The sequence below is a fragment of the Onychomys torridus genome, chromosome 14 (genome assembly GCF_903995425.1).
Source record: "Onychomys torridus chromosome 14, mOncTor1.1, whole genome shotgun sequence".
Classification (NCBI taxonomy): domain Eukaryota; kingdom Metazoa; phylum Chordata; class Mammalia; order Rodentia; family Cricetidae; genus Onychomys; species Onychomys torridus.
This window is the reverse complement of record NC_050456.1, coordinates 20,198,319-20,211,592: the sequence shown is the minus strand read 5'-3', so window position 1 is coordinate 20,211,592 and position 13,274 is coordinate 20,198,319. Positions and strand designations below refer to the sequence as shown.

Here is a 13,274-nt window from a genome sequence, read left to right as displayed (position 1 = left end):
TCTTCCCTTCTCAAGCTCCTCCATCCCATCCCCTCTATACTTTTCTGGTTTCTATGGTGACTCCATGTTATATATTCACATCCTTAAGATCTGGCGCTAGCTACTGGAGATAAGAGAGAACATGTGGCATTTGTCTTTCTGGGGCTGGGTTACCTCACTTAATCTTTTCTAGGTCCATTTACATGTGTTAGGGTCCGAGAGCAGCCCCCAAGAAAGACCATCAGTCATGTATGCAATTAGCAACAGCATTTATTATTTCCAACATGTTGGGGTGACAAATAGCGATCCCCCCAAAGCAGGTTGCAAGCTCCTTTTAAGTGAAGTTAGGGGAACTCCAGGGAGGAGGGATTAATCTGGTGCTGATTGGTGGAGGAAAGATTAGACTGGGGGCTGATTGGTGGGAGACTCTAGTTGTTGGGGACCTTCCAGCTACAGGGTAAGAAAAGCTATCTTTAGCTAGCAGAAGGCTGTGGGGCTCCTGCTGAGCCAGCAGAAGGCTATGGGGGCACCTGCTGATTGGTTGCTCCTGAGTTGTGGTCTTCCTGAGAACTGCTTGCTCAGCTCCAGCCAGTTCCAGTAAACCAAAACTAAGGCCTGATCCCTGGTAGGACCATTAGAAACCTGTCATGGCTCTGGTCTGGCTCCCTGTCCTTCTCACTTTCAAGTTTTGTGATTTCACTTAAAAAAAATTTTTTTTTTATGGACAATATCATTCATTATGAACATGGATCACATTTTTGTTATCCATTCATCTGTTGGGGAACATTTAGGTTGTTTCTACTTCCTAACTATTGTGAATAGGGTGGCGTTGGAAATGACTGAGCAAGTATCTGTGGAGTGGGATGTTAAGTTCTTTGGGTGTTGGGAGCTGTGCAGCATAGTTTCAGACCACTATATGAGTGCTTGTCCAACAGGTCTCTAGATGAGGCCAAGGGGGGCAGTCTCACTCAGCAAGGACCCATGGACTTCAGAACAGCACAGAACACTGCTGGGACCGCATGGCCTGCACATTCTCTTCTCTCTCTCTCACAATATTGATGATTCTCTGACGGTTTTAGTATCATTTTGTCAATCATGCATGGGACAGATGTGATCATTCTTGGAAAGTCCATTTTTTAAAAAATATTTTCCTCTAAAATTCTTTGGGAACTGACACTTCTCAGGTTTCTTGTCTGGGGATGCCAGCTGTCACTTCAGACCCTGGGAGCTGTCCTGATTCAGTGCTGACAGGATCAGAGGCAGATCCTCTCTATTTCTGTAAATATGCTTTGCTAAGTTTTGAATGATATTGTTGTTCTTGAAAATGTGTGACCATGTCAATCATCTTTTAGTTTTGTAAAGACAGGATGTACCTGGCTCGATATTTGGCCAAGCTAGCAAAGGTAAATGTTCTTGATTTAAAAGATGTTTGATGTAAAAGTTGGGAATAAACAAACCATGATTGGCATATTTATTTTTGCCAGAGGTTAACGTTGGAGGATGGGAAAAACTTGTTTGTTAGTATGGAAAAACATGCTTGTTTTTGATGGCTGGAGCTATTCCTGGCTGGCCACTGGTGTGAAACTCATCTGGTGGTTGGATAGTGTGACAGGAATCTTAAAAGTTCTTATTAATAAAATCAAACCTGGTGCCAGTATTGGGGTGAATGCTGGAAGATCAGAGAAGCAGAATAAGCCACAGCCACCTCACCTTGCAATTCCTCAGCTGATCCTGTTTCCTCAGACTGGAAGCCTCTGAGTCCTCATCCGAATGAATCTCAGCTGAACTGCTGCTAGAAGCCTAAAAGCTTAGCCAGCCTCAGTTCCTAGTACTCACGCCTTAAATACCTTTCTGCTTGCTGCCATCACTTTCTGGGATTAAAGGCTCTTGTTACCACGCCTGGCTGTTTCAAGAGGTCCTACGTGTCAGGTATTGGCCTTATTTCCCAGGCAAAAGGACTTCCTGTCCAGAAAGTCCTTTCCCACACTTAAACCTTGTGGGGGTACTGCTTATGTTTTCTTCTAGCAGTTTCAGGCATTCCAGATTTCAAATTGAGGTCTTTGATACACTTGGATTTCATTTTTGTGCAAGGTGATAGATATGGGTCTCATTTCACTCTTCTGTTTGTGGGCATTCAGTTTTCCTGCTACCATTTGCTAAATATGCTGTCTTCACTTGCCTTAGAACTCAGTCTCCTGGAAGCCCAGTAGTGTCTTTATAGATTTGTAAAGCTAATCCAAATTTAGAACATTTTGGTGACTTCAAAATAAATCATGCAGATAATGTGGCTGCTGTTTTTTTTTTTTTTCTTTCTGTGCTTCTTTTATTTCCCCAGGTTTTCACAGTTATTGAACCGTTGACAGGCTGCTTCAGACTCCTGCTGGCCAGTAGCTGTGTGAACAATTAACATTATTTTCTAACAACTTTTAAGATCTCCGACTTACAATGTTTCTCTTTGAAATTGCCCTTTTCTGAACTTTTTTTTTTTTTTTTGAGACAGGGTTTCTCCGTGTAGCTTTGCACCTTTCCTGAAACTCATTCTGGAGGCCAGCCTGGCCTCGAACTCACAGAGATCCGCTTGCCTCTGCCTCCGGGGTGTTGGGATCAAAGGCATGTGCCACAACCGCCAGCTGAACTTCTTAACTTGTTCTCTATTTGATAATATTATTTTCATCATATTGAGGAAGATTAAAACTATTGTAGTAAACAATGCAGATTTTTGTCACTTAGAGATTTCAGGCTTGAAAAGATAAAAACGTACAATTGATACTAAAACAAAAGTAAGAGACTAAAATGGGAGCAGATCACTTTCAAGGCGCTGCCCAGCTTCCTTTGGAAACCCAATTCTGCCTGAGATTTTGTTTAGCATCCAATTTAATGCATTGGATGGGCACTTTCCTCATAATGCATTGGATCATCAGTAAAGTCCTTCTTTATTGAAATATGAAGTCCTCCTAGGGAACACTCTGCTCTGAGGACCTCCCATAGTCTCTCTAGGTCGAGGTTTACAGAAGGGGAGTATCAGATGGAGTCAGACTAGTGGGACAAACTAACATGGTAATAATTCTTTCAGTAAATATTTACAGTAGGCTTTCCAGACTCCAACTGTGCTGTGGCTTTATGACAGTGAACTTTTAGATGAAAAAAAAAAATGTGCTGTAAAGAATTATAATTTGGTGGGTTTTGCAGTAAACATTCAATGAAATTTATTGTTTGTAATATTGAATAAAAGTTTCACTGTTTCCATCTATTCAAATAAATTGACATCAATAGCCCTTGTCACTGAAACAGAGCTCTTTAAAAGTTGTTACATATTCCCTAAATATATCTCATACTTATTCATTTGTCTTTTGGAAATATTGAAGTCAGCAGGAAGGGAGTCCTTGCCAGAATTTTCTCAGGTTCCCTCCTGTTAGCCTTCTTTCTCCAATCAACCCTTGCTAACTTATGCTAGCGTTTTTGTTTACAGAGAGAAGATGTAAATAAAATACTTCATTGTAGAAAGAATAATAGGCTTATTTCAATACAAATTATGATTAGAAATCATGTGTAGTAGCACATGGGATTTCTGTATGCTCCCAGTTTAAATATGTTAGGAGATTATTTTATATAGTGAACACATTAGGTCTTCCTTTGTTCATAAATATGTGCCAGAACAATTCTTTGTTTTACTGTACTGTAGTCCTCATATTTATGTTCAGCATCTATCTATTAAACAGAAACAGCTCAATAACAAAGGGATACAAAGATGTAAATGTTCTGGCTTGGTGCAGAGTATCCCAGACTTTTCCTCTCTTTATTTTTCTACCTGACTTCATCTAGTTGTGTTTCTTGAAATTTAGTCTCTGAAGTTTTTCTCCCTCTCTACCACAAGGGAGATGAGATAAGAACTGTGTTAGACAATATGAACTAGACTTATCTGCTGAAGAGATAGAGGGAGTATTTATTTTTAAAATTCCATTTCCCACATATCAGGAAATCTGTAGGTAGACCAGAATGGCTGAGAAGATGCTAACCCCCCACCTAACCCCCCAGAAGTAGAAGGAAGACAAACCTATCCGAAACCAAGGGGGCCATGGTACAGTTGAAACAGTGTTGCCAGCTTCATCTTATCACAGCTTGTTGGGTAGCCATTCTGGATCCAAAATCTGGGTCTGGAGAAGTAAGGTGAGCCAATCATAACTTTCAGATGAAAAAATGTGCTGTAAAGAATTATAATTTGGTGGGTTTTGCAGTAAACATTCATGAAATTTATTGTTTGTAATATTGACAGTTTATTGTTGTTTGTAATATTAAACAGTTTCACTGTTTCCATCCATTCAAATAAATTGACATCAATAGCCCTTGTTGAGGATTCCAATCATAACCTGATTCCAGGTAGAGGACTGTGCTGGTTATTGTTTTCAGCTTGACACAAACAAGAATTGCCAGGGAAAAAGGAATCTTGAGGACTTGGCTCCAACAGATTGGCCTGTGGGCAAGTCTATGGGGGCATTTTATTGATCGATGATTGGTGTAGAAGAGCCGATTCCACTATGGGCGGTGCCACCCCTGGGCAGGTGGTCCTGGGTTGTCTAAGAAAGCAAGCTGAGTATCCCATGGGAACAAACAAGTAGGCAGCACTCTTCCACAGTGTGCTTCAGTTCGTGCCCTAGCTTCTGTCAATGATGAACTGTGACTTGGGAATGTAAGATGAAATAAATCCTTTACTCTCCAAGTTGCTTTAGTTCATGGTGTTTATCATAGGAACATAAAAGTAACAAATGCAGACATCTTCATTGGTGATGCACATATTTCTGGATGGGTTGGAGAGAAAGCATCATCATGTGGCAGAGTGAATGAAGGCTTGCTTACTTTTGTCCTTTCTTGTCCCAGCATATCAATCCCTGGGGGGATCTGGGAAGGATGACTGGAGGGTTTCAGACCCTGAACTCTCATTGTTCTCATCCTATCTAAGGGACATGACTACAGTGTGCTGTGTCCCTCGTGTCTCAGAAAGCATATGTGCTTCTGACATGTTCTCACTTGAAATACTTTATGATTGGGGCTTGAATATGTCATAAGCTCCTACGACCATTTCTTTACACCATTTAGAAATATTTACAGATATGATTTTGTGTGACTAAAAGTAAACTATTAAATATGGACACTTCATGATGAATGCTTGCATTGAGGGATGCAAACTGTTGCTGAAGCAGGCCTCTGAGGTAAGGCAACTTGCAAAGAGGTTTTGAGGATCCAGATCCAGGTTGGGTTGGTCCCATTGCTTTTGGTCCTGTTCTTGGAGTAATGTGGGGAACACGTGTTAAGAGCAAAAAGCTGCTCATCTAGTGCCTAAGACTCTAAGAGAAAGGGACCAAAAGAGGAGGGAGGGGTCAAGAGCATACCTTTAATGCTCTGCACTGGTTTCATGGACTTCACCAGTGATGGTGGCTACCCTTGAGTTTTGTATATAGGAAGGTGTTTACTTAAAAACTTAATGTATTTGAGGAATATGGGCTATTTAAATGATCTCTCTTGTGTGGTATTGTGTTCCCCCAAAATATTGTGCACCCTAATAAATTTATCTTGGGTCAATGAACAGATAGCCACTAGATACAGAGGCTAGAAAATGGTGGCACTCACACCTTTAATCCTAGAATTTCAGAGACAGAAATCCCTCTGGATCTCTGTGAGTTCAAGGCCACATTGGAAGCAGCCAGGCTTGGTGACACACACCTTTAATCCCATAAAGCAAGCCTTTAATCCAAGGGAGTGATGGTAGAAAACAGAAAGGTATATAAGGCATGAGGACCAGAAACTAGAAGCATTTGGATGGTTAAGCTTTTAGGCTTTGAGCAGCACAGTTCAGCTGAGATCCATTTGGATGAGGACACAGAAGCTTGTTGTTAGTCTCCTGATGTTGTTAATAAGATAATTCCTTTTTTTTGTCTGTCTGTTAGAGCTTTGTCAATTTTATTGATCTGCTCAAGGAAAGTTTTAACTATACTGATTTTTCTCTATTGCCTTTGTTTTCTGTTTCATTAATTTCAGCTAATTAAAAAACATTTCTTCTCCTGTACTTAGTGTGTATTTCTTAGCTCTGTCTTTTGATTTCTTTAGGTAGAAGCATAGCCGTTATTAGAAGCTCTTCTTCTTTTATAATATAGTTGTCCAGGTTTATGATTTTTTCTTCCTAAACATTTTTTTTTTTTTTTTGAGACAGGGTTTCCCTGTGTAGTTTTGGTGCCTGTCTTCCATCTAACTCTGTAGCCCAGGCTGGCCTCGAACTCACAGAGATCTGCCTGGCTCTGCCTCCCTAGTGCTGGGATTAAAGGTGTGCGCTGCCGCCGCCGCCGCCGCCGCCGCCGCCGCCGCCGCCGCCGCTGCCACTGCCGCCACCTGCCTAAGCACTTCAAGTAGCTTTGTTCAAAATTTTATATGTTGTGTTTTCATTGCCAGAATATTTTCCTAGTTAAAAATATTCTTCCATCACAGGCTACCAAAAATGATTCTATCTAATTTCTAAGTGTTTGAGAGATTTTTCCAGAAGTCTTTCTGGAATTTTCTAATTAAATTCCATCATGGTAACAGAATATATTTTGTATAACTTGAAACATTTACAATTTATTTAGACTCAGAAAGGGGCCTATCTTGGCAAATATTCTACACATACATGTAAAAGATCTGCATTTGGCTGTTAATTTGTTAACAGATTTAAGTAGGTCGAATCAGCTGATTGTGTTGTTTAAGATGTATATAGCTCTACAAATTTTCACTCTACAGTTTCTATCAAATTTTGAGATAAGAACATTGAAATTTATGATTAATTGGATTTGTCCACTTCTCTTTAACCTTCTATCCATTATTTCATTTGTTTATTTTAAACTTCTTTATTTGGTGGATACATAGGTAGAGATAATGTTGTGTTTATAATTGGCACCTTTGCTGTTATGAGAGGTGACCTTCTGTGTCTTTGGTAACCCTTATTCTGCCCTGGCCAGTGGGGTTTCAATGGGGGTGACCCACCTGTGGGAGTGAATGAAAGGAACAGGGGACACAAAAGATGACAGCAAGACAGGATTCTGATCAAGCTGCAAATTTTATTTTCCTCAGCAAGGCTTATATAGCACAGGAGGGGAGGGGTCAGGAAGGAGGGAAGGGAAAAGGGGCGTACAGAACGTGAAGGGGTGCAGGTTGTGGGAGACGTGCAGATCATGCAACTGCAGGATGTCAGCTAAGGTCACTGGTCAGGGGCCATTTGTTCTGTTGCTAGGCTACCTGACCATGGAATGCTCTTTACATTCAGTTGTCACGGCACCTGACTCTGGAATGTTCTCTTATCTTTGAGGGCCTCTGGTTAGTAAACAGGTGTTACTGCTCTGGGAAAGGGCAGTGTGCGTATGACTTGTTCTCTGGCGTAGCTAGTACTTTCCATGGTTCATGTTTGGTTCCTGACATCTTGGTCCCTGACATCTCCCCATTCTATACATATAGCAAAACAAAGAAAGGAGGCCCAAATGTTTCACCATGATGGGGGAGGGGTGACAGAGGCTCTATCCCTGATAAGTTTGGGTTCCTCTGTTAATTGGTCCGTTCATGTAGGCATTCCCACATGTCCCAAAGGAAGCTGGAATGATGCAGTTTTTTTTAACAGGGGGCGGGTTTTAATTCGGGAGGGAAGAGTATAGGGTCTGCATAACCGCCATGCAATAGAGCATGTCATCCAAGGCACCCAGGATGGTGGAGCACTTTAGTCTCTCTGCCTTCTGTAGTCCTGGCTGCACCCTCAATCCCCTAAGCAGTGGGCTCCACCTCCCAGGCACAGGTGCATCCTCCCCTGGGCAGAGGGGTCTGTGCTGATATGGAGTCTGTATCTGGTTCATCGAGAACATGTTCATGGAGGTCGAGGCGATGGTAATGAACCTCAGTTTGTTTTGCCTGAAGTTCGGCCAGCTGACTGAACACAAATTGAGTTAGTTGAGACAAAGCCTAAGGGCCGAATGTCAAGACAAGAATGAGGCCAACCAAGGGTCCCAGGAGGGACGGCAGGAGGGTGGTTAGCCAGGGAGATGCAGAGAACCAATTTTAGAACCAGCCTAGCTCTTGATCCCTTTCTTTTTTGTGCTTCTCTAAGCCTTCACTGACCTTGGCCATGCTATCCCTTGCTACTCCTGTGTGATCAGTATAGAAGTAGCACTCTTCCTTAAGAGTGGCACAGAGGCCTCCTTGCTGTAAAAAGAGGAGGTTGAGCCCTCGGCAGTTTTGGAGGACCAACTCTGAAAGGGAGGTGAGGAAAGATTCAAGGGTGGAAATGCCTCACTCGAGCTGCACTATATCTTCATCTATGGAAATTCTAAGCTCTGAATAATGTTGATTAGATAAGACCAGGGAGGCTATGCCCATACCAGCCCGTGCAGCCCCCAGCCCCAGGAGGATGGCTAAAGTGACCGCGGTCATGGGCTCCCTTTTTGAGCGATGGGGGGGGGGCTCGAGGGCAGCCGTCTCTGCCAGAGTCTTCTCTTCCCATCTTCCGGAGAATTGATCTGGAGAATAATAGGTTAGCCTAGGGATAAGCTGAACCAATATGTAGAATAAGGGGGCAGAGGGATTATTTAAATGAAGAGAAATGCATGGTGTTAGGCCATCAGTACAGTCCCACCAAGTATCATTGGCAGGGAGAAGATATCCAGACTTAAGGAAGGTACCTAGGTTGTCTGTGACATTGCAAAGTGGTTGATAAACAGGGGGAATGATAGCGCCTTGGATGACAAGGCAGTGGCCTGTTGCCAGCAACAATGGTGTGGGTCAGTGGTTAGCAAATTAACGGCCACTCCTTCATAAAATGATATGGGACAGAATGATAGCAAAGCCAGCAGGAGTCAACCAAATCAGGCTTGGAGTTTTTTGCAATAAGGGTGGTAATCGTATCTTTGGTAGTTGGTGGGGGAGGTGGGAACGTGGGAGAAAAACCCATGGATGTCTGAGATATATTGGTTGTAGGAAAATCATTGTTGCCGAGAAGAGGGTTGGGACCAATGGCAACAGGGTTGGAGGAATTAACGAATTAACAGGCTGTTTTAAAAGTTTGATGATAAAGGTGTGCCTGTATCTCTTCCTTCCTGATATAGGCGAAGGCCCCAAATGAGGCCTGCCTCCCAGGCCGAGGTGGGTGGGGAGAGAAGCAGCAATGTCACTTCACCACCGACCAGACACCAAGGGCACCATGCCGCCGCCACCGCCCGCTGTTTTAATGGAGCGCTCGGGCTGGCTCGGCTCTTTCTGCCCAGGTGAAGGAGCTGCAGAGAGGTACCAAGCACTCTCATTCTTCTGCCCTCCCGGCTCCCCCCACCCTCTGCCTCTCTCCACACGCACGCCACATACCTCACACCCTGCCGGAGTCACTGGCTGCCCTCCCTTTTCCAGCATTTTTCATCAATCGTCCTTTCTTGGGGAAACCAGGGACAACAGTCCTCTAAGTGACTAAAGAATTTTATGAGGCTCCCCCCCAACCCTTATCCCTCATGTCTGGAGGGCCTTTTTAATGCCCTTTATGAACAAGTCCTAAGAAGAAGTTCCCTGTCCCATGGTGAAGTCTATAGCTCAGACTCACCTCATCCTTCCTGCTCTCCTTCAGATCACCAGGACATCAAGTTGGGCGGTCTTGATGGGCGATCGCTTCAAATCTCCACCAGATATCTGGACTTTTCTGGAGAAGGACGTTCAACTTCCAACGAGGCGAAGGTCAAGCCTCACGTTGGGCGCCAGATGCCCCAGCCAACAGGGTTTCAATGGGGGTGACCCACCTGTGCGAGGAAATGAAAGGAACAGGGGACACAAAAGACGACAGCAAGACAGGATTCTGATCAAGCTGCAAATTTTATTTTCCTCAGCAAGGCTTATATAGCACAGAAGGGGAGGGGGCCAGAAGGAGGGAAGGGGAAGGGATGTGGAAGGAGTGCAGAACATGGGAGATGTGCAGACCGTGCAACTGCAGGATGTCAGCTAAGGTCACTGGTCAGGGGCCATTTGTTCTGTTGCTAGGCTACCTGACCATGGAATGCTCTTTATGTTTGGTTGCCATGGCACCTGACTCTGGAATGTTCTCTTATCTTTGGGGGCCTCCGGTTAGCAAACAGGTGTTACTGCTCTGGGGAAGGGCAGTGGGCATATGACTTGTTCTCTGGCCGTAGCTAGTACTTTCCATGGTTCATGTTTGGTTCCTGACATCTTAGTCCCTGACATTATTCTGAAGTTAAGTTGGCAACATATAGTTCCCACTTACTTTCTGTTTGTTTTTATTGTAAACATGATAGATTTATTTCTACCCTTTCATTTCTTCACAGAACCCTCATGATACAGAAATCACTGGAGAATCAAATTGAAAACATTGAAAGAAAACATAGTTGTTAACCCAGAGTTCTATATTCCTGTAACATTTTTTTTTTCTTTTGTCAGAGCTGAGGACTGAACTCAGGGCCTTGCCCTTGCTAGGCAAGTGCTCTACCACTGAGCTAAATCCCCAACCCCTTACATTTTTTTTTGTATAAACACAAACATGAAAAACTTGTTTATAAGCCTTAAAAATTTATCATTGAACTATGGAAGTGTTTTTTTTTTTTTTTTTTTTTGTTTTTTTTTTGTTTTTTTTTTTTTTTTGAGACAGGGTTTCTCTGTGTAGCTTTTCACCTTTCCTGGAACTCTCTTTGTAGACCAGGCTGGCCTCAAACTCACAGAGTTCTGCCTGCCTCTGGCTCCCGAGTGCTGGGATCAAAGGCGTGTGCCACTACTGCCTGGTGAACTATGGAAATGTTAAAGGAACTTTTTTAGGACATTTGAGGCTGGACAAGGGAATGAAGAGTTTTAGATGTGAACAAATGGTGTTAAGAGTGTCCACAGTGTTGTGAGCTGCTTCTCAGAATTATTACTTATGTCCCTTTAACATTTTGCTATAATACATGTTTTTAAATATCTTTAAAAAAGATTTATGACAGGTAAAATACACAGATTAACATGTATACCTTCTGAAACACTGTCAATTTGCCTATTTTTAGGCTTTATCTTGTATTTGTGTGGCATTTTTCAACTTATACATGAAATTCATTGTCTGTGCCAGGCTTTTTCTTTTGGGCCACCAATCAGTTCCCAAATCATGACATGAAGACATTATTACTTTTGAATGCTCAGCCTTAGTTTAGCTCTTATTTTAATCTGTTTCTCTTTATCTACGTTTTGCTTCAGGGCTTTTTACCTTTCTTTCTGTGTATCTTACTTTCCTGCTGTCTCCATATCTGACTGGTGGCTGCCTGGCTTCTGGTCCCAGGCATGTCCCCCTCTTTCTCACTTTTTCTCTCCTCCTTCCCTCTCTCAAGCCTAGGTTTCTCCTTCTACTTATTCTCTCTGCTTGCCAACCCCACCTATCCTTGTTCTGCCTAGCTATTGGACATCCAGATTTTTATTAGACCAATCAGGTACCTTAGGCAGGCAAGGTGAAACAAATGTAACACATGTCTACATAATTAAACAAATACAGCACAATAAATGTAACACACCTTTATTCAGTTAAAGCAATACTCCACAGCATTAAAAAATGTAATACATCTTTGCCTGGTTGAAGTAATATTCCACAACAATTGTCAGTGTTTCCTATTAAAAGTTTCCTATTAAAGTTTATTTTTGCAGGTCTTTGTGTTTTTACATACAGAAGCCTATATCATACAACTAACATCCATTTCTAATACCTGTTGATAGAGTGAGAATGAGTATACATGCAGACACATGATCTTAAGTGTAAATGATACTTGATTTAAAACGTTTACATTTGGTTCCTCTTTTTTTTTTTTTTTTTTTTTGGGACAAGGTATGGCTATGTAGTTGTGTCTCTGTCCTGAAAATCACTATATAGCCCAGGTCTCAAATTCTCAATCTTCTAACTTCTACCTACAAAGCTCTAGGACAACTTCTATGTTACCACCATCCCTAGTTTGGCTCTCTTTTAAAAAATATTCATTTGTACATCCATCAATAGTTATTGAGTTCCAGATACTGTTCTAAGCCCTGGAGACAAACAGTAATCCCAGTTCCTACTTCCATGATACCCACGTTCTAATGGAAGGAGAAATAAAATAAACATATAAATAGATATGCATGTAACATGTCAAGTGATGGTTAGCTATGAAGAAAAGTAATGGAGTGTTGGGAGCTTCATTTTATGCTGTGATGTCTTTTAATTTCCACACTAAAGTAATCTTGTACATGGACAGGAATGAGCTGAGGGAAATTCCTAGATAGAAACATACTTGGCAAGCTCTAGGGCCAGGAAGGAAGGCAACTGGATGAAGTAGAACAGTGTGGAACTATGCGTAAGGATATGGGGTAAGTGGGAAGCAAAAATATGTAGGCATTTGGCCAGAGGAGTGACTGGAATCATGTCTTGTGTAAAACTGAAAGCTACTGGAGACTTTGGGGCAAGAAGTTGAGATCTGACTCTTACTTTAAATATATTCTTATGGCTGTTGTATGGAGAACAGAGTACGTGAGTGTCAGGGAAGGAAGGCAGAGGCCTGTAATAATGACAAATACTTCAGTGGAAAAGCATTAGGTTATCTCTGTTCATCTTGTGCTCTGCTGATAACATGATCCAATTGTAAATTTTGGGCACAGCTCTCAATGCTTCATTAGAGCATTTTGGGTCTATGGCTCTAAAACAACCTTTGTATCCAGTTGGAGGCTTTTATCTAAGAAATTGTTTTTAACATTTGGGTTGTGATTTATTTTAGTGTGCTTTCAGCTATCCATTGCTACATAATAAATATACAAAAGTTCAGTGGATTAAATTAATAACATTTGGTTTGCTCATGCATCTGTCATTTTGGCTGCAACTGCCGTTTCTGTTCCTCTCTGCTGAACTTGGCATCAACCAAGAGGGCTGGAATCATCTGAAGATGTGGTTACCCACACCTGGCAGTTGATATTGACTGGCAGCTGGGTCTTCCGCTGGGGTCATGGTCAACATGCACAAACACATGCCACTTTTTCATGTGCCTGCCTCCCAACATGGTAACTTGGTTCTGAAGGGCCAGCACTCTAATGGTGGCTACGTTCCCAGTGAGAGCCAGGTGGAAGAAATGATGCCTTTTCTGATCAGATTTGAAAGACATGCACAGTCCTTTATGCTGCCATCTGTTCCTTAAAAGTAAGCAAAAATTCGGGTTGGGGATTTAGCTCAGTGATAGAGCGCTTGCCTAGCAAGCTCAAGGCCCTGGGTTTGATCCTCAGCTCCAAAAAAAAGTAAGCAAAAATAATGCTGACCCATA

The 13,274-nt window shown here is 42.3% G+C and overlaps 1 protein-coding gene across 1 annotated transcript in view; it reads right to left on the bottom strand.

Annotated features, from left to right (window-relative positions):
• The window catches only part of LOC118595658 (putative inactive deoxyuridine 5'-triphosphate nucleotidohydrolase-like protein FLJ16323), a 53,699-nt gene extending 45,211 nt beyond the window's left edge, over nt 1-8,488 (bottom strand). The window contains 1 exon segment of the mRNA XM_036206381.1: nt 8,367-8,488. Within this exon segment, the coding sequence (XP_036062274.1) occupies nt 8,367-8,488 (122 nt within the window).
• Nucleotides 8,489-13,274: the final 4,786 nt, after the last annotated feature.